Source organism: Trichoderma aggressivum, assembly GCF_033847375.1.
Source record: "Trichoderma aggressivum f. europaeum strain CBS 100526 chromosome Unknown scaffold_005, whole genome shotgun sequence".
NCBI classification, from domain to species: domain Eukaryota; kingdom Fungi; phylum Ascomycota; class Sordariomycetes; order Hypocreales; family Hypocreaceae; genus Trichoderma; species Trichoderma aggressivum.
Genome location: NW_026946371.1, coordinates 502,644 through 521,572, shown reverse-complemented (window position 1 = coordinate 521,572; position 18,929 = coordinate 502,644). Strand labels below are relative to the sequence as shown.

Sequence of the window (18,929 nt, the reverse complement as noted above, 5' to 3'; positions counted from 1 at the left end):
GACTTCTCTATAATATGCGCATGACCTTTCATGGCTGCCTCATGAAGTGGCGTCCGGCCGTCTTTGTTAGAGATGAGGGGTTAACCCTTGAATGCTGCATGATTATGTTTACGCGATGTTCATGAACTCGGCTAGCTATCCAATACAATTTAGCTCTCTCTATTGTATCTGTAGATTGATGTTTAGGGTAGCCTTTTTGCTGGACCTGTTGAATAGAGTCGATCGACGTTGTAAGCTATGCAGTCTTGTGTCAAATAAACGCTCGAGTTACAGCAAATTGACACAATGGGAGATGCTAAAAGCGGTGGAATCTTAAACATTGGTGTAAAAAAAAACGATATCTAGAAGCATGTTACGAATGTTTTCTATCCGATAATTTTAGCACATCACTCAATGCCACGGAATATTTAAAGAGAGGTAAGGGTCAGACCGCAGAGAGAATACCGCGTTAATCTCATTTTTTCTGTCAATTAAGAGGAAATGGATGGTAATAACTATTTTGTTCCCTAAGCTGATCTTAACTCACGCTGTCTTCGAGTTTCATATGGCGTGGGAAGTCCTTCGATTAATGAGTGAGAAACAAAAGCCTGTTGAGTGGCCTTGGTGGTTTCGGAATCCACCATCATCATGGCTACCCTGTTGTCGCCGGCATTGTAAGGACAAAGATTTGGAGAGCCAAGGTGTCAGGAGATGCTTGAAGAAAGAAAATTGGACTTTGGTGTACTGCTACTTTGCCAATATGAGCGGTTCTTTGTATTTCGCAGGGGCGAAACGGCTTGCTGTAACGGCTCAGCAACTGGCAGAGGACCCTTCATACATACATCCGGAGATCACAAAGGAAGCTATTGAAGACAAAAGCAAATAGGATTGGTTGGCCAAATCTCTTTGCCGGTCTTCAAATTTTACAACTCATCCTTTCCATTAGTACGCGGCATATTCAAGATGTACATCTTTGCAGCTTGGGACAATCACACTATGCTTTGTTGATCGCGGCGTGCTGATATGCTTTCACAAGCCTCAAAAAAATGGGCGGGCCATTGAGCTCAAAAATGACCTTGGAGACTTCCTGGACTTGGAGGGCCGTTTTGAAGGGTCACGATCGGAACTATTTGAGCCGCACGACGAAAGACAATTTGCTCAAAAGTTCCACCGTCTCGCCAATGCTGTGAATGGTCGGCGGGCCATGAAAATCGACGATGCAGCTCGGATCATCGCATGGCCCAGGGAGCGCTGCTGCCCCACGGAGTCGATAAGGGTGTTTTGTACGTGACCGGGTCTCTTTACTGTGCATCTCGGGCGATGTTACTGGCGGTTTGGTTCTCTAGCATCCGGAAGATACCTGGATGTGTTTATTTTGCGACGAATTGGACACGGTACCTGCCAAGGTTTGATGCGTTGGGTGGATGGCCACGGCTCCTCTCAATGTGAGGCCTCTCGCTCGCAGAAAACCTTTGGCATTCGACATATTCCGTAGGTTGACACAATATACCGCAAAACTGGTCCGTGCAAAGAAAATTTCCATTATAACGAAACCCAGATGCATAAATTCGGCTTCTGGTTTGCATATGGAACATATAACTAAAAGTACAGCTACTCGACAGCAGTACTCGAAAATAGTGCCAAAGTGCTAGATTTCGTTATGAGGCTAGTTGATGGCCAAATACAGAGAAAGCAAAGTTGTAAGAGAACAAAATGGCTACTGATCGATGCAAGCTCTCTGGCAAGCTGGAATATCTGGTATCAAGTCTTAGAAACCTCAGAAACGAGGGTAGATCTAATAATATGGTAGAGATCCATCGCTAATACCTCTACCAATCGAGCCAGGGCTATCAACGTCGTCGCAGGAACGAAAACCTTAACACTGAATCCAAGAACACGAAGACCGCGGTAAGAAGAATCCAATTTGACATGGATAGGTGGAGAATCGCACATGCTATTATTGGTGGTTGTTAGCTGCAGCCAGTGAATGAGATGGGTATATAACCGCGTCTTCACATACCGGAAACAATTACAAGCTATTGCGTCAGGACTGAATTTCACAGACCACACTTGATGAAGCCTATTTATAGTATCCTAAACTGTTTATAGTTAATGATGTGACTATGTTTATTGCTTACAATAGTGCCGGTCTGCAGAAGGGACTTTCTAGTATTATATTAGAGAGATGCGGTGAAGTGATGGATAGACGAAAAGAGGTTAATCAAAGGGCTGTTGAGAAACAAGTCGTAATATGCAGTAAGGTAGAGAGTAGTAATAGCAGTATTGAAGGAGTTTTATTTTGTCTGGGGGAATGCCTTCTGACCGAGGCTATACCTCGAGAGCTACGCTGCCAGATTATGGTTCTCCCTTGCCTCCACCTCTTTTCCCCCAACTCAGTTTAAAACAAGAGGATGAACCTTAACTGTACTAATATAGTAAGCTTAATTATATCGGACAAACCCTGGACATATGACCAGCCTTACTCGCCTCCCATTGAAGTCCAATAGAGTTATCTGGGATTACCTTCGCATGGGCGCATGGGTGATAATCCCGTCTATTTATATCCTAAATCTGGCAAAATTGACTGTCAACCAATTGTGTTAAATAACCGCGATGCATGCTTGGAGAAACTTGTTGTATTGACTAGAAAGCTACCGATGCAGCTGATCATTGAGCATGAAGAGCTGATGAACTTTGTGGTAATTTCTTAGGCATTGCTGATATATCGGAATCTAAATTAGTCTTGAAATCTTGCCAGCTTAAGACATCTTATTGAATCATGTAAATAATAAGCCGACACCTACGCGGTGCGAGTTGTATAAGATGGATATGTGTAGAAGGGGTCTTGATATGGATAGTGCCAGACGCTTCTTTCAGTCTCTACTATCTGCCATTTAAGTAATGTAGGATAATAAGATTGTAAATAATAAACATAATCTTGCAGAATGATTCTTTGATCACCGCCCCTTTTTATTTTCGCGCCTGCCCCCATCCTTATTATTCGTTGCGATAAAGCTACCATCTGGTTCTCCCTCTTCGACCATCAGCGGAACAGTCTGGTGACAGAAGAAAATCATCGAGGACGCTCCAATTTTCGGATTCGCGGCCTCGGTTTCAATTGCCGTAGACCAAATCCCCATGTTGAGCTCCAATCCAACGGCATTGTCAGTAGCACAGCGCACCAAGCGCATCATTTGGTGCCGTGCTTCTCCGCCAAATTCTTCAGTGAGCGCGGCTTTGTCTGGTGTCGCTAACGGAATCGCGGAACGATTGTTCTGTGCTACGAGAATTGTAGCGCCTATTATGCCGAGCAAGATGCCAGCCTTTCCAAAGACGAGACATAACAGACAGGCCAAGGCTCCGCTGGTGAGGCCAAGGAGCGCGCCTTCTTGAATACCGTGACGAATACCCTCAACAAGGCTCTTCGCCTCGGTCATTACCGTCTGAGTGCTTTGAGGGCCGTAATTAGGCAAGTCGGGTGCTGAAACGCCCTGTTGCAATGGTCGAGGCGATTTCCCAGATGGAGTGATGACTTTGTAAGAGAGGTCAAAGAACAAGCGACGCTTCTCCCGAATAGTGAAGCGAAGTTTGTAGTCCACGTCGAAGTAAAACCTTTTCTGAAACTTGGAGGGCTCCTGTGTACGGATACTGGTAATAGCATTCTGTAGCGTGGACCCGATGTACTTGTCGATGGTTTTTCGGTAGGACTGTTGGATTAGGTCTTGGCGGAGGATGTAAGTCACCCTTTCCGAGCCAAGGACATTACCAGCTACCCTCGTGGAGATTCCCCAGACTGTTGTGACGGCTATGAAGCAGATTTCCCCTGGTGGCGTGAGAGCAGAGATGGCGAAGAAAGACAAGATCACAACCGCTCCACCAATCACGGACGAGAGGATCATCGCCCTCCAGTTTCTCTTCTTTTCCACAGGGGTCGAGTTTTCATATGTGAAAGAGGCGGCTTGAGACATGTTTGAGCCCGTGATTTATCAATATCGAGTGTATAGTATGGTGGCGCGGTGTTGGGATGTAAGAGGGATCGAGGTGTGAAATGGGATCCAACGCAGCTGCCTGATTTTAGATACAGTGAGTGACCATAATCGTGCCCTACAGACAAATTACAAGGCTCGGTTCCCTGCCTAAGAAATATATTAAAAGGATGAGGGCATGCAACGCTTATTGGCTCAATATTTTCGGTACCGGACGTGTATACTGGTATCTGCGGCGAATGACGTCTACGCTGCGTGTAGGATGTCAGGCAACGACGCTGAAGAGCCAGTAAGCAGTGTGGAAGACTGCTGGATATTTTGTCATGCGGTATGAAGTATCAAATCACGAGTGTTTATCCCATCTGGGCACTGTTTACATCGAAATCTTCATGTAGAGAGTAGAGACGGACGTGTCAGGCAGCCAATGGCCTCACTCCATGACCCTCCCTCCAGCACTCCACCCACTCCGGTCCCCAGACCAGTGAAAAGAAGCTGAATCCAAACTCGTCCATTTCGTTGGGATCACACGCCTCCAGCGTTGCACGGCTGCCCAAGTACGGCAGAAACAAGGGGTCTTCGGTCCGGCAGATGGTCGCCCACTGAGACGAAGTCGACGCGAGCCACAGGGATCGACGCGCGGTAAACTGAATGCCGCCAGCACATTCACACCAGCCGTCCTTCATTGTGCGGTAGGCCGAGATGGTGGCCATGACGGCGAGCCACGTCCGGCGGATGCTCTCGGACAAGATCCAGAGCCTCCAGAGTCGAGGGGTGGAATTACTGCTGCTGGAGTCGTTTTGTTGGTTGTTTTCATTCACGATAAAGTCTGGTGTGGCTTGAGAGGTTGTGATGCTATCCAAGGTTGCCGAATCCCACATCTGCTGACACCACGAGAGCAGCGTTGGTATGGATTCTTCGGCGCGAGTCTGCTGCCAGACGCCCTTGTCGAAGAGGCGGAGGATCTGGTATATGAGCAATGCCTGAACGCGTGCTAGATGCTGGGAGGTGTCGAGTACAGGCACCGTTACTGACATGAGATTGCTGCTCCCCACTTCGATCCAGTTGTTCTTGATGAGCGAGTTTGCTCGGTCCTGGATAATGCGAGCAGTCAAGTCTTGGTTGTTGGTATTACATGACTGTTGGATGCTGATGGACGAGAATGCGTCCTGCATACACGATGGGAAGAAGCCATCGGCGTACAGTTGGCGGTGTATAAAAGGGCATTGGCCGTCATGGATCCATTGAACGAGCCAGTTCTGCAGCCGTCGGACAAAGGTTCTGAAGACGGGTATGGGTATTTGGGGAGCTCTGGGGTTGGCCCTTTCAATGTTCCATGTTTCAGGGGTCATGAACCATAGCTTTGAGGAGGCAGAGGCGGATAGACTCGAGACATGGGTGTTGAGGAAGTAAACGTGGCCTGGATACAACAATCACGTTTGAGAGCTTGATGTTAGACAACCGACCACTCAAAATACCATGATAGACTGAGTCGTAATAAAACATAGGTAACATAGATTCAAACTACTTGCCTGGAATCTCACTTGGTTCATCTGATGGACTTGATTTGGCAACGGCGCGTCGGATCAAGACGGCATAGCGGCAGTCCAAGCCCTTGTCCTCACAGCGTCGACAGAACGGCCGAGCTTTGTCACACTTGCGCTTCGCAGCAATACAGGCAGCGCATGACTTTTGTCTCTTTTGAGCGACCATGACGTATAAGGAAGCCAGGAATAGAAGAAACAGCTGTGGATGCGAGTTGATGACTTGGAAGAGCCGGAGATGCAACCCGGGCTTAAGATGACTGCGGCAAACAAACTAGCGGAGCTAACGGTGGAAATGAGGCGGGAGGCGGACAGTGTTGGTGGAGATGAAGCGGCAATTGCAGCCAATAATGCTTGAAGAGATGACCGAAAGACGGTAGTACAGTTGACGGATGGGGGAGAGAGGTGGAAACGGAGCGGAAGAAGCAGAGGCAGCGTTTGTAAGCTGGCGATGCCTTTGAGACTGGAGATGGTTGTTGTGTCTTGATGATGGACACGGTTGAGAGAGACTATAAAAGGATGCCGAGATCGCACTGCTTCACCATGGAATTATTACACACTGCACCACAGATTTGTATCAAATAACCACAACGCTCTACAACACGCAATTCACCAAAATGGCTCCCACCCGATCCCAGCTCATCGACACGGCAAACGCCTTCATCGCCGCCTACAACCAATGGACCGTCTCCGGCGTTCTCTCCATACGAAGCGCCTCATGCACGCACCGCGTCCTCCCCGGGAATCAACCGGCCAGAACCAAGGCTGAGTTTGGAGAGTTTCTCGAGCGCACGATTCCCGCCATCCGCAACTTTCGCCTACACGCCGTGGACACGTCGCCATGGATTGTGGATGTCGAGATGAGGAGAGTCACGATGCACTTGAAGAGCACGGGGGAGTCGGATCTGGGGGCGTACAATAACGAGTACATTTTTGTGATTACCGTCAGTGAGGATGGGGAAAAGGTGGATGAGATTCTGGAGTTTTTGGACAGTTTGTATTCGTCGGAGTTTGTGAGCAACTTGGCTAAGAAAACGGGAACGGCATTGGGATAGATGAGACTGTGGAGTTTCTAGGGTGTTGAGTTCAGTGTTAATTATTCCAGTCGTTATGGGTACCGGGTAGTTGTGAATGTGAATTGCTGGCTGGCATAAAGAATTCGCAAATGCTGTGCAGTATAGCTTGCGACTGAAGGCAAGATGTCGCATCAACTTCAAGTCACGACATTATTCAATGGTCATAAATCATGAGATGCGAGAGAAATTGCACAACGTAACTTGGCCTATTTATTTGTTTGAGCACGGAGCACGTGCTTTGAATGCCAAAGAGCGAAGAAAATGTGAGCCTGAAATGTGAGCCACCAAGGCTGCGAGATTCACCCCATCCTCACTTCACCTTTAACTCACCTGTGCCTACACTCTGCACTCTGCACTCTCTTCACTTCAACAACCACAAGCATAGCTTCAAGATTCAACCAACACGATGCACAACCTTCACTCCAACCACAGCCGCATCAAGCAGCGACTCGATTGCTTTCCGCACCAACGCAACTCTCCGGCTCTCACCCATCTCAAGTCTCTCGCCGCTCCCTGTCGATACCCATGGAGGTTCTCAACGCCGAACCAATAGACCTTTGCGTGGAGGTTCCGCCGACAGGATATGTCGTGGATATGCCCTCGTTAGAGGGAGAAGGCGATCAACCATTTGCTTGCCCGCATTCGAGCTGTGATGGCTTCACCTTCGAAACGATAGAGGAATGCCGCATCCACGAGGATGATTGGCACAACCCTCCCTATTTCTGCTCCGAGTGCGACTCAGCTTTTGCTGCGAGACCGGCTTTGAAGAGACACTTCAAGGCCAGCGGACACTTTAATTGGATCTGCCTCGAGGATAAATGCGACAAGAAAGGCACCTTATTTGCAAATCAATCCGAGTTTGTGGTTCACGCTTTGAATGCGGCAGGCCATGAACATCTTTTCCTAGAAGAACCTCTTAGCAGCCCCGTTTCCGTCAAAAAGATCAACTATGCTGAGGTTGTAAACCTCATGGAAGGAGAGACGACGGAAGAATGCCCGTCGGAAGAAGAGGGCGAGATGTGCCTGGAGCCATCTTGCCGCCGATACCAGCAAGTATTCCACACTGAGAGCGAATTTACCCGACACAAAGAATCGCACAACCACGTGAACGCCATCAAGTACTCCGAGTTCCTTCGAGAATCTGGAAAGTCAATCACCGACATCATGGCTGAGCAAGAAGCTGCTAGAGAGTTCCGGTGCACTGCCGAGGGCTGTCCCAAATACGGAGAGAGGCTCAAGACAACTCAGAGCTACCATAATCATATTGGGACTGAGCAACATCTGCACCCTCGATCACCATCTGACCCGACTTCTCCGACGTCCGAGATTCGACTCAAGTTTGCTCAAATCAGTCTTGCGTGCGATGAGCCCGAGTGCCCCAAGTTCCAGCACTCTTTCCTCAACAGGGGAAACCACACGAAGCATACAAAGTCCGTTGCACATTGTAAGGCGGTAGAGTATGGAAGTTGGAAGAGATCTTTTGGCAGCTCTAGCACTGGAGATGAGGAGAACACCAAGATACAGACTCCTGAGAAACAGAAGCCAGCTGCTACAGCGCCGCCGCCGTCGACTCCTCACATTTGGACCCGAAGTCTGTTTACTCCCATCAGTCCGGCGGCTACCGACTCTACATATGCCCAGCTTACTCAATTCGTCACCCCTACGAAGCGGCCGGTTCAAGACATTGCCCTCATGACGCCGCCATCGTGGAGGGAAGAGAACTTGAGAAAGAGGAATCGTGAATTGGAGGATGAGCTCGAGCGCATGAAAGAGAAAATGGACAGGATGAGATCTGCTTACCAAGAGCAAATAAGCTCATTGTTCCAGACCCTCGGAGAAACTCAAGACCGCAACCGGCGATGAAGTTGTGGGATTTTTTGCGTATGGGCTGGAGACGGAGAGGACGGGTTGATCTGTAAAGGGAGCTGTTTGTCTTTGACTGAACGACCGTGCTGGATGACAAGATGACGGTATAAGCATTTCTGACTGGTGGATTTTATCCACAGGATCTTGTACAATAGGGATTTTAGGCAAGAAGCGGTTTAACGTGGGATGTGAGCAAGGAGATGCGCGTCGAGTTGCCGGATTGGGTGTTTGACGCAGGTTCACGGCGCTGCCTGTGTAGCTGCTTTGCTTCTCATTGATTCGAGACTGATGATGATGGATAGAAATCCTTTATGATTGGAATTGACCTGTTGATGTCCAAGTCTCAATGCATTACGAGTAACCACGTAAATCTCTACCGTTTGTGGCATTCACTGCCACATCATCATTGCCTTGTATTACACGCTGCGTACCTGTAGTCAGCCGAGCGAATGCAGCCACGCGCACCCATTGCCTAACTTGTAAACTGAAGTAATTCACCGATGGTCTCGTACGAGTTCTACTGCCATTGACCGACGCGGCGAAAAGCCCGGGATAATCGCAATCGGCAAAGTCGTGCAATAGCATATTCAAAATGGCTCAGGAGTCAGGACGGTTGTTCAAGCCGGCAACTCAATCCGAAAAAAGGGCTGACGGTCGTGCTGCCCTCGGATTATACGAGCATCGCACCGTCAACTCCGAAAAAAGAACTTTGCGTATTTCCACGGCCAATGGCCTTGTAATTCACGCTCATCACCGGGATTACGCGGGCATTAGCTGGTCTTACATACAATCTACACACAACACGCTCCATCCTTGGATACTCCATAATACTCTATTTCGATGCGCAACTGAGCTTGAGCTTCTCCCTACTTGGTAATTTCCTTTTGCCGTCCATGCTGGCGGGGCCGTAGAGACCCCAAAACCTCGTCAAAAAAAATAGCTGCAGCTTCTCCGTCGTCCCACCGCAACGCCAGACTTTAGGTTCTCACCGGCGTTTACAAACGGGCAATAATGGTCGACGTGCCTCCTCCCTATAGAGCAGGTAAGTAATATGTGTACGAGCATACGAGCAGCCTCTGCTGTTTCTTCCACCAATCACCAAGGCTCAGCTACTCGTGTCCCAAAGCAGAACTATCGCCCAGCGACGTTTCTCCAAAGGCTGTGCGAAAACAGAACGGCTCGACGGCACTATACCAAGCCAAACGACGCTAGCCTTGCCAGGGGCTCAGCTTAAAGACCTTCCCAACTGGTCGTGCTCAAACGACGGTACTAGAAGCCTCGCCGTTGTCATAGGTGGAAGATTCCATCAGCTCCGCTGGTTCGATGGAATGGGATTCATCAGGGCATCCATGCTGTTGTCTTGCGTACTCGTACTTGTACATACTTGTACAGCTAGGCATGGGCACACTGACTGACGTCGACCCATCGACACAACAAACAGTACTTGTATATAAGACGGCCCGGATCGACAGCTGATCATGTCGTCTTGCTCCTGCTCTCTCTCACAGGCAACTTCAACTTCAACTTCAACTCTCAATCAATTGACAAAGCCTTTCACCAATTAACTCCATACCACCGTCACGATGCTCGTCAAGTCCGTCCTCGCCACTCTCTCGGCTGCCACCGCCGTCTTTGCTGCCACTCCCCTCGAGAGCGGCAACTGGGTTCCCACCAGCCCTGGCTACTCGACCCAGACCTGTGCCGGCGGCAGCGCCAGCGGCAGCACCTTTTCCATCCCCTCGAACCCCAACGGAAGCACCAGTGGCTCCGGCTGCTCCAACGGCCACCTCCGCGCCGAGCGTCGCTACAACGACGACTACACCACCGGCGTCCACCAGTTCGCCGGCACCTTCAAGATCAACTCCCTGGGCGGCAGCCGTATCGCCATCAAGCAGACCTTCAACGGAAACACCGGCCCCTACTTCATCCTGGCTGTCGACAACGGCGGCCGCCTGTACAGCGTCGAGGGCGGTGCTACTCTGGCTACCGGCGTTGCCAACGTCGGCAAGAGCGTCACCATCAACACTGTCCACAACGCCGACATCCACAGCTACCGCGTCTATGTCAACGGCGCCTTGGCTTTCCGTGACGACAATGCTCCTGGCGGAAGCTTCTATGACAAGTTTGGTGCTTACACCACTGACAGCGGTGTTGGCCCCATGAGCATCACTTGGTCTGATGTTGCTTTCTGGACCCGCCAGTAAGCGATTCATCAAGAAGGGATGAGTTGTTGGAAAGGGTTAATGTCTTTGACGGAGAGATTTTTCGTTGTATATTTGTTGGAGGATCTGTATATGCGCTCCTGACTTGAGCGGAATCATGTTTATAGCTCCATATGCTTATTCTGTACATAATCGGCTTCATGACTTGGCGGACGATGAATTATTTTCTGTCTACTCCGTACACGGTTCGCCATCTGCGTGATGTGATAAAATTGGATCTTATCTGCATCCATAAAGGTGTTTCTAACGTAAACAACTCGTGGTCAGGGGGTCACTCGGCCGGTGACTCCGTACGCCAAGTGGACACTCTTCGGAGGAACTAGTCATGAGAATGGAGAGCTGGAAACAGCTATTCTGGAAACATGTATGACTAGCCCGCTCTTTAGGTTCTGACAGTTATACCCATTAAGGCAGTACAGACGTTCTCTTGGCTTGATGCACTAGCAAGGGTGAGTTTAGCTCTTTGGTTGAGCTGTAAACGTCGTGATTGGAATATGTCGTTGCCTGAAACATTTGCCGAAAGAGCTGGGGCTATGCTGGGCAGTATCAGGCATTAATTGTACCATTATCGAGCTCAAGATTTGTCAGGATTGCACTAGTCGGATGAAGACGCCATAAAGTACAGAATTGTTCATTTAGTTTAAGTAGTCTTGTTCTCGAAAATCCCGCCAAAGTTGGTACTAATCTCATAAACCTCTCTTGGGTTCAAACGCTGCGATAGGGGGTTATAGAGAAACGTTGTATTAGATCCAAAGTACTAAAATTGATATCCAGCGGTTGGATTTAATCTGGACTATGGACCTGGATCAACTTGAAGCCATTATTGGATTGTGGTCTTGGTCCATTATTTCAGACCAACGCACGGAAGAAGTATCCTTCGGACTCAGAACATCGACTGCAGGAGATAAACTAATGTAGTGGGTTATAACTGCCCGAACGGAAATTGAAATAGAACAATCACGGAGAGAAGTCCAATTCTGGATCGAGAGACCCAAAATACCATTATCAAGATTGAGTATCAAGAGACTTTCATTATTAGATGATTTGAAGACGGATGGAACGACGACATTGGAGCAAGATGAACAGATGTTGGCTCATGAAATTGATCTATCTACATCATTATCTATTTCAAATCCATATCATAGGTTATTTGGTTTGCACAGCATTGATATTCGCAATGGACTCCCCGCTATTGCTGCGACCAGGCTTGAGTTGAAGCACATTCCTATGTTCTGTTCTCAAGACAATTGCCAATCTTTCCTACGCACCATTTCGGTTTATTTAGACTTTGAAAGAAAAACGATGGTAGTTACCGGTAATACTATGCGCTTGGAGCAAGAACTTGTGACCAAACTCATCGACTGCACGTGTCAATGATGGCTCTCAGGATTGGACCACCACTCGCTTGAGAGGACATAAAATCATCGATAGCTATTGAATGAACTCTAAGAACTGGGCACAATGCAAAAGATGGTCGAAGCCGCAGCTACAAAATGTATGAAAGGATCGGAGACCATGTCAATACTTTTCGATCGATATGAATCTCAGATTCGACTTACAGAAGATTTGGTCAAAGCCGCAGCTACTGACAAAGGGGAAGCTTGGGACATACGACAAAGCCGAGACACTATAGAACTCCTCCCTGAACGACAGGGAGATCCGGACCCAACAGTTCAAGAAATGTTGAGCAAATAGGAAAGATGGATGTAATTATTTATTGAACTATCTGTCGCAGGTTCTTAGCTCCAAATGCATATTTCCATGACGCACCCATCCAGGCCATCGGTGAAGTGAAGTGTTGGGTGGTACTTGTCGGTCAGCCACGAGGATTAGAGCACAAGAGGTGATAATGAGATAAATATATGTATATAATAGTCCGTACTTCCATTATGTTATAACTACCCCCGTCTTAATTCTTTGCTTCAACATGGCTCAACAAGCTAGCAAACAAGGTTGTAATCTTTTCGTCCGCTCCATCTTTCTTCCAAGTCTCTTCCATCAGCTTCTCCCCCTCTCCCGGTTCTCCTTTAACAATTTTGAGTGCCACAGTCGGTTCAACGGTAACCAATCGTAATCCGGTCAGGATTTCGCGTAGATGAGGTTCAGCTTTAACACCACCTCTAAATCCATATGTCACAATCGCAGCAGGCTTCCCATTCCACTCATGAAACACGTAGTCCAAAGCATTCTTCAAGCTCGCCGGGATAGACCAGTTATACTGCGGCGTAACAAAGATGAATCCGTCATATTTGCGAACAAGAGCAGACCAAGCGCGGGTGTGTTCGTAATGATAATGAGGCGTGGGATCATCGGCCGGAACCTCTCCTGGAACTAGAGGTTCGTTGAAGAGAGGAAGATTGACTGTTTCCAAATCGAGCAATTCCACCTTTGCTGTAGTTTGGGGAATGGAGTTGATGACAGAGGCGACATAACCAGCAACGAAAGGGTTGATGCGCCGAGGGCGAGTACTGCTGATGACAATAGCGATAGACTTAGCAACGGCCATGGTGACTGTTCAGCTGAATGAAGAGAGAAAAGAGTTTCGACTCAGAGCAATTTTCTAAAGGCTCTGCTCAGTAAAACATACCAGAACTAGAAGGCTATCGGCAACAGGAGCTTAAATATCATTGGATGAATGACTTACAAAAGGCCAGCCGCCGCTTACTAAAGCGAGTTTCGTGGTGACTGGACAGTTTGGCTCGGCGGTCTTTTGCTCGGCCTTCGCGTATTGCCTAGTGGCCGCTGCCTGATAGCGGCTATTGCGGACCGCAGGATGAAAAATCTCGAAGTTGTGCTCTATCCGAAGATATTCATGGAGTGAAATGCGCAATTACTCACTTGGACTAACGATTCAACATGAAGATTCATATTATCAACATTTTTCTATAATTATGAGTTATGCTTGCATGCAGGTCAAGTATTCAATACTAATAGCTTTCGGCAGTTGGCGTGAGCACTTTACAACTAACACAACTGCCGATCGCTGACAAGGACCTCTAGTATAACCCTTCATAGCGTCAACATTCTAAATCGTTTTAATCCCTCTTATAACACATCTCAGACAACAAGTCTTCTGGCATTCCTACTTACGCCAGCCCCAGCGGACCATGGCGGGAACACTGTCAACGCAAGAGCTAAGCCAGCTATCTCCACTCGAGTGGGTGATGCCGCGGTCATTCATTAGCCAAATCCTCTGCTTTCCATCAACAAATCCTCGAATATACGAAGTCCTCCGAGATGGCCTCGCGGGTACTTTGGCAGACGTTCCATATCTCGCCTCTAGGATAGTGGCCAGGACCCATCCCAAAGGTTCCGTTGCGTTGAGCGCACCATGTGACTCATTGGGAGATTTATTTCGTGTCAACGATTTCTCCACGATGGTCGACTACAACGACCTGAAGGCGGGAGGTTTTCGACCTTTGTTGTTCGATGGGCTGGATCTATTTTCTGCTGACCTCAACGCCGCGAAAACGTCGCCCAGTCCCGTCTTTCGCGCCGTCTTATCTGTGGTGAAGGGAGGTTGTCTGCTTAGTGTCAGTCTGAATCACTCAACAGCCGACATTACCGCTTTTGGCTCGCTGTTGAAGATATGGGCGTCACATTGCAGGACTGGTTCTTCTGAAGACGTTCAGTTTAGTCAACTCTGGTTGGATCGCACGGCAATTGTCAACAGCTCTCATCATGCGCCAACTGATGTGCCGCTTCTCCTTCACACAGAAGACAGTAGCCTGTCCAGCCAGCCATCAAAGCCTGTGGAGATTGAAACAACTTTTTTCAGATACTCTGCAGAATCTTTAAAAGGTTTAAAGGCCGAAGTTAGCAAACACTTGCCTGATGGGACCTCTTGGGTATCAACCAGCGACATATTAACCGCTCTCCTTTGGGGTTCTGCTATTTATTCTGAATCTTCGGATGATGGGGGTGATACTGCCAACGATGTTTGCTCTATGCGTATTGCCATTAACTGTCGCGGTCGTTACAACCCACCTTTGCCTAAGAACTACCTTGGGGCCGCTTTTGGAGTGTCGCTGGTGACCGCTAAGAAAGTCGATCTCATGGATATAGGAAGATCAAGTGGAGAGACGTATTCTATATCAGCAATCGCAAACGTTGCAGCTGCCGTTCGCCAAAGCGTCAATATTATTGATGAAGACAAGATGATTACCATCATTAATCATCTATATAGCCAAGAGGATGTCACTGGCCTCAAACTCTGCGAACGGCCCGCAAGCGTCTCCATTGTCTCTTGGGCTGATGAAGGTGTTTATGAGCTTGACTGGGGTAATGAACTAGGACACTGCGAAACTGTAAGACTACCAACTTTCAAGACCAAGCGGTATCCGGTTGTATTTCCTAGACTTCCCAACGGCGATCTTGAGGTTCTTGTCAGTTTTGACCAAGAGTTGTTGAATAGATGGAAGAAAGTATACAGTGCAAACCCATGGAAGGCATAGAAAGATAGACTACGGAAGCTTCTGAGCTCTTGTTTCATGTGAATAATGAGAATACTAGAGCATAGATATGATTCAAAGTGTTAGATAAGAAAGCAGCTATTAAATTAAAACTACCATTATATCATGTACACAGAACCAAAACGACACCATTCATAGCCTGATAATAGATCACCAATGACGTTTTAATCTTCAGAAAACCTTTGTGCAACACGCCCGTTATTATCTTGTCTCTCCATAGACTCGATAATGCCGTCAATTGCAGGGTTCAGGTCAGCCAACTTGATAGTCCTTGCCGATGGCCTCCATCCAAATTCCGTGGGAAATCTTTCTTGTTCAAACCATGTTTGGATACGATCCTTAGGGCCCTGGTATGCCGATACAGGAGGGTTAGACTCCGCATTAGGACTGTGGTCCGACATCATGACAAGGACCATTGCGGCTTCAAAGAGCGCCGCATTCATCTGGTTTTTGGAAAGCTCGTTTGGTATTGACTCTGATTCCACACGCAGTCGGCTTTTGGCGATAGAATCAACGTTGATGAATGATGTAGGGCTGTCAGCCATGAGACGCTCAATTCGGAGCAAATTTGGCTCCAATTGAGGATTATGAGATGTATAATCATCTCGGGTGAGGGACGCAATGTGCTGCAGTATGTCTGGTGTGTTGAGGTCATCAAGGTCAAAGGTATCATTGCCCCATGCTTTGGCAAAGCTCTTGGCGGCCGCTGCGAATCCTACTTCGATATTGAGGAAGTTTGTGAAGGCGTTTTCTATCTGCGAAGGCGAGATTTGGCGGCCGCTATGAGGACTTTGAGACAGCCAGTTAGTAATTGGATCACACTTTCGTCGAATAATAGAGAGCCTTACATATAGCCATGGTTTGCCAAAGTATTCAGCATTGGGCACGGCCCTCGCGAATCGTCTGGTCCAGGAGCCATCCACGGCTGAACTTGCACACTGGCATATGCAGCCGTAGCAAAAACTGCCAACGAGAAAACATTGGACAAAAGCATCGTGGCAATTATAGATATAGATATTATACGAGACGGTATTAGTGACGGTTTGTATGAGAATGAATATATCCAAATTCGAGCGGGAGATCGTCCTCTTTAAGCTTCTATTAGAACTCAACAATAATATCGAAAGCAAAACACTACCACTGCCAGTGCCAGGAGATCATATGTCTCTCGGTCTCTTTGCAGCCCGCGGCAAAGTCGGCCCTCCGTCTAAGACATCTCGTATGAAGGACGCAATTTACTTTTCTCTACGTCTCCACACGCTCAAATCTCAAGGGTATAGGTGCAGTAGCGCGGTCTGCGCGGTCCAGGCACCTGTATAACCAATGCCGTTGCTTTGCAGAGTCTGAGATTGTCTTTCCTTCTCCTCTGCAGTTGGGCTGATTCGCCTTTTACCGATCTGAGTGGCCCACCCAGAGATTCGGGATTCTGAATTTGTCATTCTGCGGGCCGTGATTGATCCCTCAGCCGTTGTGTCTAAGGCGGCATCTATCATGTACGTGCTGATGATTTGGAATTCAAGAGAGAGATGAGAGGAGGTAAGACTGGACCAATAGGATGAATAAGGAGGTCTCAATATAATATGAAAGTGTATACTAGACCCTGAGAGTTGCTCAACCCATGGTGATGGACTACTTTGTAATTCTCCGGATGTAGCCAGTAAGATCAGCGGTAATAATTGGCCGTATCTGGATCCTTTTGATCTTGGCACATCTGCAAAGCGAATTATCCCATCTCAAAGGTGGATCGATCGTCCCCAGCCTCGCCTGAGCTGTCGTATGAGATTATCCCAATTACGATTCTGGGGGTAGCATCACCGGGGTTGTTAGCACTGGCCCCCATGAGGATCGCTTTAGCTCTGAACGAGTGGATTTCTTTAGCTCTCGTGATGTCTATTGCGGTCCAAAGGCGCCAGCAGATCACAGAAAATCGGCATCGGAGATCAGGGACCTGACCCCAAGGGTCATTCGGAGCAGATGTGCCGCTGATTAGTGCAAGCTAAAACATTAGGGGGCTGGAAGTCAACCAGTCTTGGTCTGAGAAACGGCCGCCAAGGGTATGAGCAAGTCAATAACAAGTCCGTAGACCAAGACGGCAACCTACGCAGTGATGCCGGGTTTAAAAATAGCTTCAAGCATGATCTCAGCTACAATATTGTACGTTGGTTGACCCTGAATTGCAACGTCGACTCCACAATAGGATTCTGTATTCCGTGTTCCACTCGTAACTCCATCAATCAGCTCTCCATTCATTGCCCCGAGCGCGGGAGACATGATGCGGCTAAGCAGCGGATGATCATTTGAACACATTTCTATCCCTGATTATCCCCAGTTCGGACGCAATCCCTCGCGAAGAGATAGGATCGACGTATAGGATACGATCCGAAATGCGAGCCGTGTTACCCCCCTGCAGATGTATCGCTCTAGCTCTCGCTTACCGAAGGGATTAACAAGGGCTACAAGGTTTCTGAGCTAATAACGGGATTTCAGGGATGGTTGACACATTGTTTTTCCTTTGGCTTGGTTTGAGGAAGAAACAAACTCTATTCTAAGAGGGCTATCCGTTGCCGTGGGAGGTTTTTTTTGCTTGTCTTTGATGTATGAGGGGCTTTGTAGGCAGCAAATCTGACGAGCTTGCAAGTGTAAAAGACCAATTGTGTTGGCTGATAGAGGTAGGAGAGGGCAGTTCGCTTAGCAGCGTAACTCTCCGTATTTTCAAACAAATTTATAATGCCGAGGGCACGATGTCACCTCCGGACCTCAAGGGGGAAAGAGTCGCGTAGATTCAGCTCTTGAGTCGTATCCTCTCGAATCGCGTCACTCTAGCCCCCACAAAGCTGGAAATAACATGTCTTAAGTTTTGGCGATCGGTAAGTGTCTCAGTTGCGATAGCAAATTCTTTCTCACCCCAGGATTTGGGTCAGCCACTGTTCCCACATCAGAATCTAAAAACGGTGAATCGTAAGGAAGGCTGGCTACGGGCCATGGGCCGTTGACGAGACAGCGACCTGGGCCGAGCCGGTGAATAGCGTTAATGTTGATCCCCTTTATGAGATGTACGGATCTTGGATTTTGTACGCGGAACTAGGGCGCTATTTGCGCACTTTGACTTGGAAAGGGCAAAAGGGTAGATCTCCAGGTACTCGCGGCTGAGACTGATGTTAATTTGGTTGTTGATTTGTCCACATTTAGAGCAGATATCGTAGTGACAGGCTATAACAGTATAGAATTAAAGACGATTTCCTGTGGCATAGCTAGATTGGTTCCTGTAACATTAGTGTTGGCATAGAGTTGGCCATAGTGGTTGTGTATTTCACCACTCAGATCAAATTGTGAGACGAGAGGGCCTCTAAGACATATTACTGGCTTGCTATCTCGACAAATCCCCATGCGTATGGAAGTATTCCAAATCCAATACGAGCTATTTGTCTAATTGGGGAAGACTTATTCCGTAATGAGATGCATTAATGTTCTTGAAAGGTCATTCCCAGCAAGATGTTGGCTCTCATAGCAGAATGTGGCCACCAATGCACCAATAGATTAATCTATCCACCCTAGGCAGTTGATTATTCGCACTAGCTTGCTAATTACGATACACAGCTAATAGTGACGTTAAATGGATGTAAATACATTTGCGATACAACAAAGGCGAAGCTGTTATGCTGAGAACAAGTCTGCAGATGCCGGGTACACGCATACAAGTAGATGCTGGATGCAAGCCGTAGATGGTCAGCGCTATCGGAGCTCCGGAGGCTCCACAAGAGTCGATTTTCAAGTAGAAGCAATGATT

General features: G+C 48.0%; 8 protein-coding genes across 8 annotated transcripts; 4 read left to right on the top strand and 4 right to left on the bottom strand.

The window, feature by feature from the left end:
• Positions 1–2,936: 2,936 nt before the first annotated feature.
• Positions 2,937–3,947, bottom strand: Triagg1_2072 (uncharacterized protein; the record flags this gene model as incomplete). Its single annotated transcript, XM_062896213.1, has 1 exon — positions 2,937–3,947. One exon carries the CDS (start codon positions 3,945–3,947, stop codon positions 2,937–2,939), a length of 1,011 nt encoding a protein of 336 aa, XP_062758928.1.
• Positions 3,948–4,378: 431 nt separating this feature from the next.
• On the bottom strand, positions 4,379–5,675 carry Triagg1_2071 (transcriptional regulator family: Fungal Specific TF; the record flags this gene model as incomplete). Its single annotated transcript, XM_062896212.1, has 2 exons — positions 4,379–5,382; positions 5,507–5,675. 2 exons carry the CDS (start codon positions 5,673–5,675, stop codon positions 4,379–4,381), a joined length of 1,173 nt encoding a protein of 390 aa, XP_062758927.1.
• Positions 5,676–6,123: 448 nt separating this feature from the next.
• Triagg1_2070 (uncharacterized protein) lies at positions 6,124–6,561 on the top strand (the record flags this gene model as incomplete). Its single annotated transcript, XM_062896211.1, has 1 exon — positions 6,124–6,561. One exon carries the CDS (start codon positions 6,124–6,126, stop codon positions 6,559–6,561), a length of 438 nt encoding a protein of 145 aa, XP_062758926.1.
• Positions 6,562–7,107: 546 nt separating this feature from the next.
• Triagg1_2069 (uncharacterized protein) lies at positions 7,108–8,445 on the top strand (the record flags this gene model as incomplete). Its single annotated transcript, XM_062896209.1, has 1 exon — positions 7,108–8,445. One exon carries the CDS (start codon positions 7,108–7,110, stop codon positions 8,443–8,445), a length of 1,338 nt encoding a protein of 445 aa, XP_062758925.1.
• A 1,586-nt stretch (positions 8,446–10,031) lies between these two features.
• Triagg1_2068 (uncharacterized protein) lies at positions 10,032–10,652 on the top strand (the record flags this gene model as incomplete). Its single annotated transcript, XM_062896208.1, has 1 exon — positions 10,032–10,652. One exon carries the CDS (start codon positions 10,032–10,034, stop codon positions 10,650–10,652), a length of 621 nt encoding a protein of 206 aa, XP_062758924.1.
• A 1,927-nt stretch (positions 10,653–12,579) lies between these two features.
• Positions 12,580–13,176, bottom strand: Triagg1_2067 (uncharacterized protein; the record flags this gene model as incomplete). Its single annotated transcript, XM_062896207.1, has 1 exon — positions 12,580–13,176. One exon carries the CDS (start codon positions 13,174–13,176, stop codon positions 12,580–12,582), a length of 597 nt encoding a protein of 198 aa, XP_062758923.1.
• Positions 13,177–13,777: 601 nt separating this feature from the next.
• Triagg1_2066 (uncharacterized protein) lies at positions 13,778–15,124 on the top strand (the record flags this gene model as incomplete). Its single annotated transcript, XM_062896206.1, has 1 exon — positions 13,778–15,124. One exon carries the CDS (start codon positions 13,778–13,780, stop codon positions 15,122–15,124), a length of 1,347 nt encoding a protein of 448 aa, XP_062758922.1.
• Positions 15,125–15,306: 182 nt separating this feature from the next.
• Positions 15,307–16,022, bottom strand: Triagg1_2065 (uncharacterized protein; the record flags this gene model as incomplete). Its single annotated transcript, XM_062896205.1, has 2 exons — positions 15,307–15,931; positions 15,991–16,022. The coding sequence occupies 2 exons, from the start codon at positions 16,020–16,022 to the stop codon at positions 15,307–15,309; spliced, it is 657 nt and encodes a 218-aa protein (XP_062758921.1).
• Between the last annotated feature and the right edge of the window lie 2,907 nt (positions 16,023–18,929).